This window comes from Astyanax mexicanus, chromosome 4 (assembly GCF_023375975.1).
Source record: "Astyanax mexicanus isolate ESR-SI-001 chromosome 4, AstMex3_surface, whole genome shotgun sequence".
NCBI classification, from domain to species: Eukaryota; Metazoa; Chordata; class Actinopteri; order Characiformes; family Acestrorhamphidae; genus Astyanax; species Astyanax mexicanus.
The window spans coordinates 53,507,242-53,523,031 of record NC_064411.1 but is presented as its reverse complement, the minus strand read 5'-3'; the positions used below and the strand labels follow the sequence as shown (position 1 = coordinate 53,523,031).

Below are 15,790 nucleotides of genomic sequence, written 5' to 3'. Positions count from 1 at the left end.
AGCACAAAACTCAATATTTAAAGTTCTTACACCTCCTTCTACAGACAATGGGTAAAGATCCCTCCCTCAGAAGAAGTCTGCTGGCTAATCTTGCTGCGTACTGCCTGAGATTCTCAACCAAAATGACTGAAAAGGTGTTTTTTGCGGTTCTGTGGTCTTTTGTGTGACTTGGGTGGAGTTCCAAGACCTTTCAGAAGCTCTTGATTGACCAGATTGAAGCACAAAACCTAATATTTAAAAGTTCTTACATCTTCTTCTACAGACAGTAGGTACAGATCCCTCCCTCAGATGAAGTCTGCTGGCTAATCATGCTGCGTTCTGCCTGAGGTTCTCAACCAAAATGACAGAAAAGGTTGTGTTTGTTCTGGTGTCGTGGTCTTTCATGTGACTTGGCTAGGAGTGATGAGGGGAAAGAGCGCCATCTACCCACCCAGAGAAAGAGAGTGAGGTCAATTAGGCTCTCTTAGGACTCCGGCAGCTGATGGCAAGCTGCATGACTCGGATTCGAACCAGATCTCGATCTCTCTCTTATAACAACAGCACCACAGGACCACTCGACGCCCTTACAGTCTATATTTACTGTGTGTTTTTAGCCTTTCGCTAAGATAACACCTCACAACTTACAGGTGTTATAGAGGTGTGCATTCCCAAGCCGTCCCCTGAGGGAACACTTGATGTTTGATTTAATATACTGATTTAATTTAAAGTCATGGGATAGTTAATAATAAAAAAAATATATACAGATGTGGTAAGTACGGCAACAGCTTGGGTGGCAGCTGTGTGTGTGTGTGTGTGTTCACGCCATGTCTTAATGTTGCGTGTCCCAGAGGGTCCAGCAGTAGCGTATCGTGACCTTCACCCTTCTGCCATCCAGTTCTTGGTACATAAGGAAGCAAATTCTGGACTCCAGATGCTTAAATGGCTTGTTTTCTCAGTAAACCTGTGTAATTACCGTAATCTTTGCACTATAAGGTGCGCTAAAAATCCTAAAATCTTAATTTTTCACAAACATAGTGCACTTTGTGAATGAATTCTACCAGTCAGATATTAAGAAGCAGTAAAGCCACTTTGCTGAAGTACAGAGTTATACAGGAGTTTCAGTTTAGTTCTCCAGCAGTATTAGCATTACCCGCTAAGTGCTAGCTCTTTGGTCTTTAGAGGTAGCCTGCTGCTAACCCCGGCTATCACTGCTGGAGCAGCATTAGCAGTACCCACTAATTGTGCTAAGCATAAGCTCTTTAGCCGTTCAGATGCCAGTATTTCTACTCTATTGTTCTCTCTTTCTCTACTTTAGACAGTGTGTCTAGTGTCATCTAGAAGGTTAATATGGTGTTGCTAGGTGGTTATTATAGTATCTCAAGTGGTTGCTCTGGTGTTATTAAGTGGTTGATGTAGCATTGCTAGGTAGTTGACATAGGTGTTGTTAAGTGGATGATATGGTATCCCAGGTGGTTGCTGTTGTGTTGTAGCGATGCTAGGTGGTCATTATAGTGTCCCAGATGGTTGCTGAGGTGTTGCTAAGTGGTTGATGTAGTGCTGCTAGGTGATGAAGTGCTGCAATATCAACCACCTGGCAACACCATGTCCACAAACTAGCAACGCTATATCAACCTACTAGCAACATCACAGCAACCGTCTAGAATACCATATCAACCAGTCTAGCAGTGCCATGTCAAATCACCCAACATTGTAAATAGAGGGTATGCTTACAGTGCAGATAAACATGGCCCAAATCCATGCACCTTGCCAACCAGCTAGCAACACTACATCAACCACTTAACAACACCACAGCAACCACCTGGGATACCATATTGACCACCTAGCAACACCATGTCAACCATCTAGCAACACTACATCAACCACTTTAGTAACCCCACAGCAACCACCTGGAACACCATATCGACCACCCAGCAACAATGTATCAACCACTTGGTAACTCCACAGTAACCACATTGACCACCTAGCAACATTTCGTCAACCATCTTGCAACAGTACATCAACCGTTTAGCATCACCACAGCCACCACATCGACCACCTAGCAACGGCATGTCAACCACCCAGAATGTGCATGGATTTGGGCCACAATTACCTCCTCTGAGCATACCCTTTATTTAAGCTTATTTATGCTTGTTGGTTGACGGTGTTGCCTGGTGGTTGATTATGGTATCTCAGGTGGTTGCTGTGGTGTTTCCAAGTAGCTGTGGTCATTGTCATGCTACATGGCCCTCACCTCTATCCCCTGACACGATTTGTTCTTAGCCTATAATTTAAAGTGTCACACTCACTACTAGCTAAGTTTACTACCCCTTCACCCAAAGACTGTATGTGTGTCACTACAGTGTTCTTTGGCTTTTAATGGGGTATGCCAAAAGTCATGGGACTCTGAGCTTGTTCCTCCTCAGTGCAGAAGAATAGTAAAGCTGTGCTGGTTGTGTGCTCTATAATAGAGCCTCTGCATATTTCAGCAGCCTGTGTTATATGTACTGAGACGCTGCGCTTCCTCGGACTGGTGACCATTAAATTATGCATGCGGATCTTCTGAACTGGGAGGCTGAAGAGAGACGCAATTAAAGAGTATAAATTATAATAATTTTATATTACTGTATGAATCTGTCTGTAGATTATAGAGTAGATACACTGATCAGCCATAACATTAAAAACACTGACAGTCACGTAAAGGACGGTGGTTATTTGGTTTGCCTTTGTTTATGATGCTAGGTGGTTGACATGTCATTGCTAGGTGGTCAATGTAGTTGCTGTGGTGTTGCTGAGTGGTTGATGTAGTTTTGCTAGGTGCTTGATGTAGTATTGCTGAGTGGTTGATGTAGTGTTGCTAGGTGGTTGATGTATTGTTGCTAGGTGGTCGATGTGGTATTCCATATGGTTGCTGTGGTGTTGCTAAATGATTGGTGCATTGTTGCTGGGTGGTCGATATGCTGTTCCAGGTGGTTGCTGTGGTGTTGCTTAGTGTTATGTAGTGTCGCTAGGTGGTTGATGCATGGTTGCTGGGTGGTTGATATGGTATCCCAGGTGGTTGCTGTGGTGTTGCTAAGTGATTGATGTAGCGTTGCTAGGTTGTTGACATGGTGCATGGATTTGGGCCACATTTACCTGCTATGTAAGCGTACCTTTTATTTACGATGCTAGGTGGTTGACATGGTGATGCTAGGTGGTCGATATGGTATTCCAGATGGTTGCTGTGGTGTTGCATGGAGGTTGATATAGCATTTGTTGGATGGTTGACATGGTGTTGCTGAGTGGTTGAGGCAGTGTTGATAGGTGGTTCACATGGTGTTGCTGAGTGGTTGATGTAGTGTTGATAGGTGGTTGACATATTGTTGCTGTGAAGTTGCTAAGTGGTTCATGTATTGTTGTTTGGTGGTCGATATGGCATCCCAGGTGGTTGCTATGGTGTTTCTAGGTGGCTGATGTAGTGTTGCTAGTTGGTCGATGTGGTGTTCCATATGGTTGCTGTGGAGTTGCTAAGTAGTTCATGCATTGTTGCTTGGTGGTTGACATGGTATTCCAGGTGGTTGCTGTGGTGTTTCTAGGAGGTTGATGTTGTGTTGCTAGGTGGTTGACATGGTGTTGCTTGGTGGTCAATATGGTATCCCAGATGGTTGCTGTGGTGTTGCTAAGTGGCTGGTGTAGTATTGCTATGTGGTTGACATGGATTTGGGCCACGTTTACCTGCTGTGTAAGCATACCTTTTATTTACAATGCACAGATGGTTTCTGTGGTGTTACTAAGTGGTTGATTTATTGGTGCTAGGCTGATATGGTATCCCAGGTGGTTGCTGTGGTGTTTTCAAGTGGCTGTTGTCATTGTTATGCTACATGGCCCTCACCTCTACCCCTGACACGTTTTTTTTCTTAACCAAGTAAGAGAACAAACATCCTTTTATACTGTATATGAACTATTAAAATAAAAAAAAGAGTCTTGCTGGTTTTCAGATCTTCTCCGTTTTAATCCTGTAACAGAGTGGGCGTCTCCACAGGGGTCCCTAAGGTGCTCCTGCCCCCTGATCCAATCACAAACACCGCTGCCCTGCACCAGGAGACCCCATCCCTCAGCTGCAGTGTTCGCAGAGCAGCCCAGGCCTCTGTACTGTTCATTAGCTTAGCGCTCAGCGTTCATGATCTAATGTACTGTTCATTAGCTTAGCGCTCGGCGTTCCTGAGCTACTGAACTGTTCCTCTGCTGAATAAATCATACCATCAGAAACATCTACTTCCTCTACAGTTGAGGAAGCGGCGGCTTTAAACCGTTAGAATATTGACTTTCAGAGGAACGAGGCGTGGCTAGCTGTCTGCCTGTATACAATAAACAGAGAAGGTCATGACCTTTCACCTCAGAGAGTGTCAATGACTGAACTCAGAAATGTCAAGAATTCACTCAAAAGTCTGTTTAGACCGAAAACTTAAACCAGTGAGTCAGTGAAGTAATATTTTTACACAGATAATAATAAATAGTTTATCCAATATACAATCCACTACTGTATAGGATATACAATACAATAATACATTTAATAAAATGTCCAGAAAAAATTATTGTTGATCAAATGCATTTTGTAGGCTGTAGTTGCTGTGGTATTCCTGGTGTGTTTCTTTATTTTTATTTATTTTTCACCAGTTGCTATGCTGCTGCTAAGTGGTCTTGGTGGTCAGTATGGCATCCCAGGTGGTTGCTGTGGTTTTTCTAAATGCTTAATAGAGCCTTGCTAGGTGGTCGGTATGCAATCCCAGGTGGTTGCTGTGATGTTTCTAAATGGTTAATGTAGTGTTGCTATGTAGTCTGTATGGTATCCCAGATGGTTGCTGCGGAGTTTCTAAGTGGTTGACGTTGTATTTCTATGTGGTCGATATGGTTTCCCAGGTGGTTGCTATGGTGTTGTTAGTGTAGTGTTGCTATATGGTCAGTATGCTATCCCAGGTGGTTGCCGGGGTGTCGCTAGATAGCTGGCACTGTGTTGCTAGGTGGTTGATATTGTATTTGAGGTGCTTTCTTTGGTGTTGCTGAGTCGTTGATGTAGTGTTGCTATGATAGAATGACGAGAAACGCCTCTTGACTTGACTTGGTCGATGTGATATTCCAGGTGGTTGTTGTGGTGTTGCCAGGTAGGTTGATGTAGCGTTGCTAGGTGGTCAATATGGTATGCCAGGTGGTTGCTGTGGTGTTGTTAAGTGGTTGTTGTCATGGCACTTGTCTCTACCCATATATAACCTGTTCTTAACCTAGTATACCATATATACAACCCTAAAATACAAAAAAAAAACATATTAACAAATTATAGAGTTATAAAAACATTATTTAAAATGTATATTCTTTCTTTATCTCCAAGTTTTGCCTGTTTGGCTTCCAATATAGTGGAATTGTTACATACATCATTGCTTGATTGATTAATTTGCATGGGTTATATGTCTGCAATTCATCACAGAATGATTTAATTGTATTGATAATATTAATAATATATTAATAGCTATATTACTGAGTAATCTGATTTACTGGAGCAGGCACCAGCAGCCCTATTAATACAGTACTCTGAATAGATTAACATTTATTGAGGCTTTTGCTTTCATCTGCTTCCCTCTGCTGGTCTGATTCAGCACTACATAATAAAAGTCCCTCTCTTTTCACTCTGTAAGGGTTTGTATTGGTTTAATGTGTAAATGTTGCTTTTCATTGGCTTAGAAAGTGTACAATGCCATATAATGAAAGGTGTGAGACACAAACACAAAGGAGAGTATAAATTAATTAATTAATTAAATTAATAAAGGCTGTTTTATTATGTTGTTTGTATTATTTAGAAAATAATCATATTAATTTTAGCATTTTGTTGCAAATTGTAGCTTTGGTATAGACAGTAAACATTTACATTTTAGTGTAAATATTAAAGTGTAGAAGAAAACTACAGACAATAATAAAATATTGGTGTACATACAGCTCTGAAAAAAGAGAGCACTTAAAAATGATGAGTTTCTTTGATTTTACCAAATTAAAAACCTCTGGAATATAATCAAGAGGAAGATGGATGATCACAAACCACCAAACTGAACTGCTTGAATTTTTGCACCAGGAGTAAAGCAGCATAAAGTTATCCAAAAGCAGTGTGTAAGACTGGTGGAGGAGAACATGATGCCAAGATGCATGATTAAAAATTGTGATTAAAAACCACCAGGGTTATTCCACCAAATATTGATTTCTGAACTCTTAGAACTTTATGAATATGAACTTGTTTTTTTCTTTGCATTATTTGAGGTCTAAAAGCTCTGCATCTTTTTTTTGTTATTTCAGACATTTCTCATTTTCTGTAAATAAATGCTCTAAATGAGAATATTTTTATTTGTAATTTGGGAGAAATTTTGTCTGTAGTTTATAGAATAAAACAACAATGTTCATTTTACTCAAATATAAACCTATAAATTGTAAAATCAGAGAAACTGATTCAGAAACTGAAGTGCTCTCTTAATTTTTTACAGGGCTGTATATGTGTGTGTAGTGCTGATTCAGGACACTGGGTGGCGATGTCCTGTGTATTTAAGTGCTGTATGTTATTTAGTGGTTCATTCAAAGGTCTTTATAGTCTGGGTTTGGTGTGAAATTGTAGAGAATATATATAGAATATTATATATTTATATTATATATTTATTACTGAACCATATAAAACATATAGTCGTTTTTAGCCGTTATGTGTCTGAGATGTGATTTGAGGTTAAAAATGGTTAAAAAATATAATTTACTTTATGATTTATTCCTCGTATTTCACACTTCCCTTCACCTTCATTGCATTAATTCAAGTTATGTATTCAGATGTATTCAAATTAATAAGTCATAAAAGGCCTTGTGTTTATACATGTATACATTTATTTTTCGTATAATTTATTTATTTATTGTAACATTTTTTATGAGGTGTTGCTAGGTGGTTGATATGATATGCCAGGTGGTTACTGTGGTGGTGTTAAAAATGTATATATATAAAAATAAATAAGCTGTTGGTAAGTCAATAAATAAATGTATAAAAATGGAGGTGAGGGCCATGCAACATGACAGTTGTGCTCTCTCAGGGCTCTGGCAGCTGATGGCAAGCTACATGACTGGGATTCGAACCAGCGACTTTTTTAGTGGCCTAGGTTTCTGGCAATACACAGCCCTAATGTATCGTTTAATATGTAACATATTATAATATAATATTGGCTTTATTAATAAGAATGATAATCTACATTTTTATATTTAAAAAGTTCAGTTATAATCAACATTTTACGACAAATAATGAGCGAATAAAGGAATCGTGACCTGAAATAAACTCGCTATGGTTCCTGGTCGTGATTTCAGTGTTTCCAGCTTCTCCTCCCCCTGCTGTCCACCGTCTCTCATTAGCGCTTTGCTAATACAACGTCCTGCTGAGGGCTTCCCTTCCACACTGCCACAGAAACCGCCGGAACATGCCAGCCGGTGCCAGCCTGTGCCAACCCTCGCCAGCTTCCGTCATATTCCGTCATCTAACATCAGGGGGTTCTCTCTCTCCATCATCATACAAATTATTATTTTTTTTATTTCTACATAGTAAATGAATACTGAAGTGATCCAGACTATGAAGGAACACATAAGGAATCATGTAGCAACCTAAAATTACTGTTAAACAAACAAAAAAAAAAATACTCTGTGAAGAAGCATTAGGTGCTTCCGTTTTTTGGGTCGGTCCTGATGAGTGCCAGTTTCATCATTGTAATATTTTTGATCGTCTTTGCCCTTTTTGTGGTTTCTGAGGCTGGTAACTCTTGATGACCTTATCCTGTGCAACCGAGGTAACTCTCGCTCTTACTTTCCTAGGACGGTCCTGATGAGTGCCAGTTTCATCATTAGAAATGTGACTGCACTTGAAATGCTTCTTTTCGAATTCACTTTCGAATTGTTACCTGTAATTCTACCTCTTCACTACTTTACTTTAACTGATGCTCTCAAACACTTTATTAAGAGACAAGAAATTCAAGTAATTAACTCTTGACGAGTTCAGCACAGCTGTTAACTGAAAGCCTGAATTCCAGGAGACTCTACCTCATAAAGCTGACTAAGAAAATCTAGCAGAGATGTGCAAAGCAAAACAGTCTCTATTTAAGTAATCTGAAACAGGGACTTTATTTTAACGCCCAACATGGCGGATTAGCCATAATGGCTAATGGTTAACTGGTGATGCTATATCTGTGCTTTGATTTGATATGTGAATTAGGGCTTTATTTCTCTCCGGTCTTTAGCTATTGACTTTAAAACACCGGACTGCAGCTAGCGGTACAGTGCTAGCTTACAGTCTAACTCAGCAGTATGGATTGGAGAGTGTTAGCTTGGATGCTAACTGTTTTGTGAGATGAGTTAATTGCTCAGTTTTATATGATACAATGCAATGTCTGTATGTTTAGTTGTGAGCTGAAGTTACGTGTTACGATTCGTACGATCGCTCCAGTTGCCATGGAAATAGCGCGGGGCTGAAATAAGGCTAATTATATCCGTGCAGACTCGTAGTTTTTAGCGTAGTGAAGTATGTCAGAAGCCGCTGAGCTGCCGGGCCGCTAGCCGCGAGCGCCGCGATGCTGTTTGGCCGGGACTCGGGCTGCCGTGCCGCGGCCGTGCCTCTGAGTGACGCACCCATGTGAGTGGGGCAGCGGGATCTGAGTCACGGTTTGATAGTGAAGCGGTCGGACAGCTGAAGCGATGCAAAAACGAGGGAATTGGTGCAAAGAGTACAGCTGGCAGCGGGAGCAGTGTAACGACGTGACCTCATTCTTTAAAGGGCCCATAGCACAGAAAACCTAGCTCTGTTAATCGTATGGAGATACTATATAAGATAAGATAAGTGATAAGTGATCTATAGTTTATTTATTAAAGAAAACCGTCCAAATCAATCTTTACTGATAACTGGTGACGAGTCTTTCTCATCTCTGTGGAGGAATTTAGTTCCACTCTTCTTTACAGAATTGTTTTAATTCAGACACATTGGAGGATTTCATTTTCCAGCATAAAGGTCCTGTTTAAGATCATCCACAGCATCTCAATCATCCAGACTTTAACTAGACCCTCTTCCAAAACCTTCATTTAGTTTAGTTTTTAAGCCATTCAGTGGTTTTAGGCTTGTTTGTGTGCTTTGGGTCATTGTCCTGCTGCAGAACCCAAGTACACCTGAGCTTGAGGCCATATATATATATATATATATATATATATATATATATATATATATATATATGGTTCAGGAAAATGAGGTTCTTAAGAATGACAGCCACATCAAAGGGTCACAGCCAGGCCGACCAATCACCTTTCAGCATCTTTCCCTCTCGCTTTATTGGTTGCTCCCTGATCACTCCTCCTGTCTTTATCTCTTCCGCTCTCTCTCTGTGTCTCTCTCTTTATATATCTTTTTCTTTGTCTCCATCTCTTTATCTTACTCTCTATATCTCTCTCACTCTCTATATCTCTGTATCTCTATATATATCTGTCACTCTCTCTCTGTCTCTCTGTTTCTCTTTGTCTCTCTCTCTCTCTCTCTCTCTCTCTCTCTCTTGTGCTCTCTCGTTCATGTTATCATGCTGGACTTCACTCCATTGTTCCTGCTCTCCCTCTCAGAACACTTCCCACCCTCAGGATACTCTTTCTTTACCTCTCTCTCTCTCTCTCTCTCGCGCTCTCTCTCTCTCTCTGGAGTCTGAGTTTTACACTTAAACACCCCCTCATGCTGGTGACGTAAAGCACCCACATTGATGAAGGAGAGAGAAAGAGAGAGAGAGAGAGAGAGAGAGAGGGGTAGAGAAAGAAACAAGGGAGAGCATTTGAATGAAAGATAGAAAGAGAGGGAGTGAGAAAGACATGATAGAATAGAAGTAAAATAGAGATACATTAAGGAGAAAGATAGAATGTGGGAGGGATAGAGATTGAATGGAGAGAGAGAGAGAGGCTGAAATTGAATAAAAGATTGAGAGAGATACTGAAGAATAAAAAAGTGACTCAGTGAAAAAGACTAAAAAATAAGATACTAAAAGTAAAAAGGAATAAAATATAGGATAAATATAAAATAAGGAAAAATATTTTAGAATAGATTTTGTGGAATAGAAATAGGAGACTAGAATGGAATTGAGATTAGAAAATAATTGAGACACAAATACAATAGAATCATAAGAATAGAATAGAATATAGATATACTAAAATAGAATTGAGAGGGAAAGGGAGACAAAAGAAGAAATTTGCCGGACACTCCAATAGAACTGAAAGAGACATTTGAATAGAATTGAGAGAGACACGAGAATAGGAATTAGAAATACACAAATACAATAGAAAGATAGTAGAATATAATAGAATGACTCTAGAATATATCTGAGAGAAACAGACTTTAAAATAGATTTGAGAAAGATGGATACAATAGAAGAGATTTGAGAGGGACATTCAAATAGAACTGATAGAGAGACACTAGAATAGAATTGAGAGAGATACACTGGACTAGAATTGAGAGACACTAGAATGGAATTGAGAGACAGGATAGAATTGAGAAAGACTCTAGAATAGAATTGAGAGAGGCACTCATATAAAAATGAGATTAAGGGACACTAGAGCGTAGAGTAAAAAATTGAGTAGAAAATATTTGAGGGACACTAGAATTTAATAAAAATTAGTAGAATATAATAGAGACACTAGAATAGAATTGGGAGAGACAGTAAAATAGAATAAAAAGGTAGATATAATAGAGACATTACAATAGAATTGAGGGAGAGAGAGAATAGAACAGTAGAAAGACATGATAACATAATAGAGACACTAGAATAGAATTGAGAGAGAGAGATTAGAATATAATAGAGAAACTAGAATAGAATTGGGAGAGACAGTAGAATAGAATAGAAAGATGATAGATATAATAGACATTACAATAGAATTGAGGGAGAGAGAGAATAGAATATAATAGAAAGACAGGAGAATATATTAGAGACACTAGAATAGAATTGAGAGAGAGACATTAGAATATAATAGATACACTAAAATAGAAAGGAGAGACTGAAAGCGCAAGAGCGAAAGGGGCTGAAGGGCAAAGAGAGAGAGAGAGAGAGAGAGAGAGAGAGAGATTGTCTCTCTGGCTTTCTCTCCCTGATCCAATCTCGCTCGCCCCTGTTCATCTGTGACTGTGTGCCCATGTGATAAACCCCTCTCTCTCTCTCTCTCTCTCTCTCTCTCTCTCTCTCAGCCTCCCTCCCTCTCTCGTTCTTCTTCCCTCGTTCCCTCGTTCACCCCATCCCTGTGCTCTGTTTCTCTTTCTGTGTGCGCTCGCCATCTCTCCGTCTCTCCTGGGGAAACGAGCCAGTTGATAAGGGTGGTCCTCTCTCTCTCGCGCGCACGCTTTCTCGTCTCTCTCTCCGTCTCGCTCTCTCTCTCTCTCTCTCTCTCCCTCTCTCTCTCACACACACACACACACACACATTCACACTCTGTCTGAGCTCAGAGCTCGGCTCAGCACACGCAGCATGGCTCCCATGGGGCCTCACTGTAAACACCTCCGCCGTGACGGTGGACGGCCGTGAGAAAGCGCGAGAGCGAGACGTACGGAAAGACTTACGGAGAGACGTATGGAATTACGTACGAGAAGGGAAGCGACCCAGCACACTTGATCACTTCTAGGAAGTAAAAGAAGAGACAGAAGAGGAGGACAACCAGAAGACCTGAAGAGAAGAGAGAGGGAAAGCGAGAGCGCGCGAGAGACAGATAGACAGAGCGAGAGAGTGGACGGACGGGAGGAACGCTCGCTGGATGAGGGAAGCAGTCTGGCTGGCCCAATGGAGTGAGGCTGAATGGAATGAGGGTGGATGGTGCGGGCGAGCAGCAGCAGCAGTGGAGGTGCGGGAGGAGGCGGAGACGGTGGTGGAGGAGGAGGTGGAGGAGGAGGTGCGGGAGGAGGTGGAGGCCGGCGGGGCAGGAGCCGGCAGCGTGGCTCCAGGAGGAGGGCGTCTGGCTCCTCGGTGGCCGAGCGCCTCAGCTGCCCCCGCGGAGAGAAAATGTCGCCCAGCATCAAAAAGCTGGACTGCTTCTCGCCCATGCTGTGCCACTGCAAGGTGGCGTGCACCAACAGCACCATCTCCCTCATGTTCGGATGCAAGGTGGGTGGGAGAGAGACCCCCTGTGGCCCCTGTCACTCTGCCCGCCTGAGCAGGTGGGATTGTTCTGGTTGGATGGTTGGGGAAGGTTTGTGTTATTAGTCTTCAGTCAGAGTTTTACTTTTAGAATTAGAAGTTGTGGAGAACTTCAGTTTTGAGGAACATGGTGGTCTACAGTGGGTAAATACATGTTTGGCTAGGGTATAGAGAACCCATGTCCATCCTTTCCCCCTTTCAGCCCCTACCCCTAGAGTTTGGGCTTTTAGTGTTTTGTACTTTTAGAATTAGAAGTTGTGGAGAACTTCAGTTTTGAGGAACATGGTGGTCTACAGTGGGTAAATACATGTTTAGTTATGGTATAGAGACCCCATGTCCATCCTTTCCCCCGGTCACTCCCTATCCCTAGAGTTTTGGCTTTTAGTGTTTTATACTTTTAGAATTAGAAGTAGAGGAGAACCCTAATTTTAAGAAACAGTCAGTCTTCAGTCAGTGTTTAACTTTTAGAATTAGAAGTTGTGGAGAACCTCGTGTTTGAGGAAGGTTTAGGTGCATGTTTAGGTGCAAAGGGTATGGTATAGAAACCGTGTGTCCATCCTTGCCCTATCACCCTCTAATCTGGTGGGATTGTTCTGGTTGGGTGATAGGTAAGTCTTCTACTTTTGTCTTCTACTTTTAAAATTAATAGTTGTCTGACTTTAATTTTAAGAAAGACTGTGACCTACAGTGGGTACATACATTTTGGAAACATGTAATGTGAGTGGAGAGATCCCCCCAAGCATTAGCAATGAGACTGTTCTGGTGTTTTCCCTGTTGAGGCCTGTTATTCAATTTGTTTGTTTGTTTGTCTGGTTGTCGTAGGTAGGTGACAGACTTGAAAGACAGCTTAGCGTCTCCCTCTGGGAGCAGTAAATGAAGTGCTAACAGCTAACACCACTCTCTCTCCCAGACTGCTGAGAGGAAAGTCAATCAGGAGGAGGAGGAGGAGGAGGGGGAGGGGCTTCAGAGATGCTCTTCTATTAGAAGACACTCAATTTCCTAATTATTACAGCACAACATTGATATGCATCGCTGCCATGCAGAAACATTGTATCACGATTTTTAACTTTTTTTTCTTTATAATGATTCCTAAAGCCATAATGTATTGACCAATAGAAAACTCTAAAATTATTAGTGCATCTCAAAGAATTAGAATAGCATTGAAAAGTTACTTTATTTCAGTAATTCAGTTCAAAATATGAAACTCATATATTATATAGATGTATTACACATTTGTGGCTGTTGTGGTATCGTTAAGTATTTGCTGTGGTATCCAAGGGGGTTGCCAAGTGGTTACTAATTACTCACTATGGTGTGGCTGTTGTGGTATCGTTGAGTGGTTGTTTTGGTATTTTAGAGGGTCGCCAAGTGGTTACTAAATGGTCACCCATGTGGCTTTTGTGGTATCGTTGAGTGGTTGCTGTGGTGTCATAGATGGTCGCCAAATGGTTTCTAATTAATCGCTATGGTGTGGCTGCCGTGGTATCATTGAGTGGTTTCTGTGGTATCTCAGATGGTCGCCAAGTGGTTACTAATTAGTCAGCCATGTGGCTTTTGTGGTATTGTTGAGTAGTTGCTGTGGTGTCATAGATGGTCGCCAAGTGGTTACTAAATGGTCGCCCATGTGGCTTTTCTGGTATCGTTGAGTGGTTGCTGCGGTGTCACAAAGGGTTGCCAAATGGTTTCTAATTAATCGCTATGGTGTGGCTGCCGTGGTATCGTTGAGTGATTTCTGAGCTTTCCCAGAGGGTCGCCAAGTGGTTACTAATGGTCGCCCATGTGGCTGATGTGGTATCGTTGAGTGGTTGCTGCAGTGTCACAAAGGGTTGCCAAATGGTTTTTAATTAATCGATATGGTGTGGCTGCCGTGGTATCATTGAGTGATTTCTGAGCTTTCCAGAGGGTTGCCAAGCGGTTACTAATGGTCGCCCATGTGGCTGATGTGGTATCGTTGGGTGATTGCTGTGGTATCCTATAGAGGTGTGCCAAAAAATCGATTCACATAAGAATCTTGATTCTCATTTACTACGATTCAGAATCGATTTAAAATGTCCCAAAATCGATTCTGAGGGGCGGGTTTTAGACTGATTTTGGGCTGGGTATTTTTGTTGGACCTGGCAACCCTGGGGATAGCGCTTGTCCTTTCAAACGGAGATCTTCCAGACACACACAGAGCGTAGGTGTTTGAGAATCACCGGTAAGATGGCAGAACAAGCACTATATTACATTAGATTAACGTGTAGTTTCAATGTTTTATGGCAGAATGCTTCATAACAAGCATAAAAAAGATCGCTAGTAGTTAGTTTCAGTAACTGTTAGCTAGCTAACTAGCTAACTTTCCAGTTCCACCTTAAATAACGCTACAGGTGGCAGCGGGCTGCAGCATTTAAGGCGGAACGGAAAAATACAATAAGCTAATCAGAGCTAATTTCAGCTCCTCATCACAGAGGAATTAAGGAATGGACCATATGAATTAATTTCTCCACCTCCTGCCCCCTTTCTGAAGAAATACAACGACCTTAAATTAACTAGTTAATCAGCAGCTGCTCCTGAACTTTAGCGCTCCACTGCTATCATCACATCAGCCCAGCAGCGTCACCTACACACCACAGCTAGTAGCCTGGTAATAAAGCAGTGTTATTTATTATTTATTTATTGTTCATTAACGTCATTGTGATATCCCAGTGATTCCTCTGTCACTGAGGACCCACATTCCTGCACATTTTATTGTTTTTGTAACACATTACCTGCTCCAGGACCAGTGTATATTATGGAGGGTTTTTTTTCAATAAGATTCATAAGCCAGAAGCAGAAATTTTTATAATTCAAATCGTTTTGAATCAAAAATCGATTTTGAATCGAATCGTGGCCCCCAAAATCGGAATCGAATCGAATCGTGAGATAGTAAACGATTCCCACCCCTAGTATCCTAGAGGGTTGCCAAGTGGTTACAAATTAGTTTCTATGGTTTGGCTGTTGTGGTATTGTTGAGTGATTACTGTGGCATCACAGAGGGTCACCAAGTGGCTACTAGTGTTACACTATGGTATGGCTGTTGCGGTATCGCTGAGTGATTGCTGTGGTATCTGAATTGGTTGATTTATTTGCTTGTAGCCGCCCGCACCGCCTGGTTGCATGCAGAAACGCAGGGATTGTGTGGATTCTCATTCTCCGAAGCTTTAATCAGCCCTGTTCTGATCTGAGCCGGACTGTAGTTAACACTCTGTGCTCTGCACTAATCACTCTCTCAGCCTGAGTTCAGATTGCACACGGGTGAGGGGGGGGGGGAGGGAAAGCTGGCAGCTGTAATGAGAGTGTGTCACAGCAACACGTCAGCTTGGGCATCACCGGCGTAACCCAGGAATTATCCCTGTTATTATTGTTATTGTGTTTATGTGACATTGACATATCACGAGTCATGTGTCCCATGACTTTTGCCATGTCAAGTGGTAGCTAAAGAAAGCTGCACTGCACTGCACTGTGCTGTGGGATGGGTGTGAGGTCTCCTGCATTGAATGGAGATTTGATTCACTTATCTGTTTGCATGGACAGTGTAAACTAAGTATAATACAACAGTTGGGGCTTGTGCCAACGCCCCGGATGCCAGTTATAATATGGGAATCGGCCCTAGCCGC

The 15,790-nt window shown here is 41.6% G+C and overlaps 1 protein-coding gene and 1 long non-coding RNA gene across 20 annotated transcripts in view; one reads left to right on the top strand and one right to left on the bottom strand.

The window, feature by feature from the left end:
- dlg1b (discs large MAGUK scaffold protein 1b) overlaps positions 1-15,790 on the top strand; it is a 174,334-nt gene that overhangs the window by 43,859 nt on the left and 114,685 nt on the right. For 2 of the 19 annotated variants that reach the window (XM_049476558.1, XM_049476553.1), the window contains exon 1: positions 11,341-12,122. The exons of 16 other annotated variants lie outside the window; for them this stretch is intronic. In XM_049476558.1, the coding sequence (XP_049332515.1) occupies positions 11,832-12,122 (291 nt within the window). In that variant the 5' untranslated portion in view covers positions 11,341-11,831. Of the gene's footprint in view, positions 1-11,339; positions 12,123-15,790 lie in introns of those variants that run through there. One more of the 19 variants, XM_022678663.2, reaches the window with a different exon arrangement.
- LOC125801067 (uncharacterized) overlaps positions 1-15,790 on the bottom strand; it is a 56,231-nt gene that overhangs the window by 20,578 nt on the left and 19,863 nt on the right. The gene's annotated exons all lie outside the window — the stretch shown is intronic.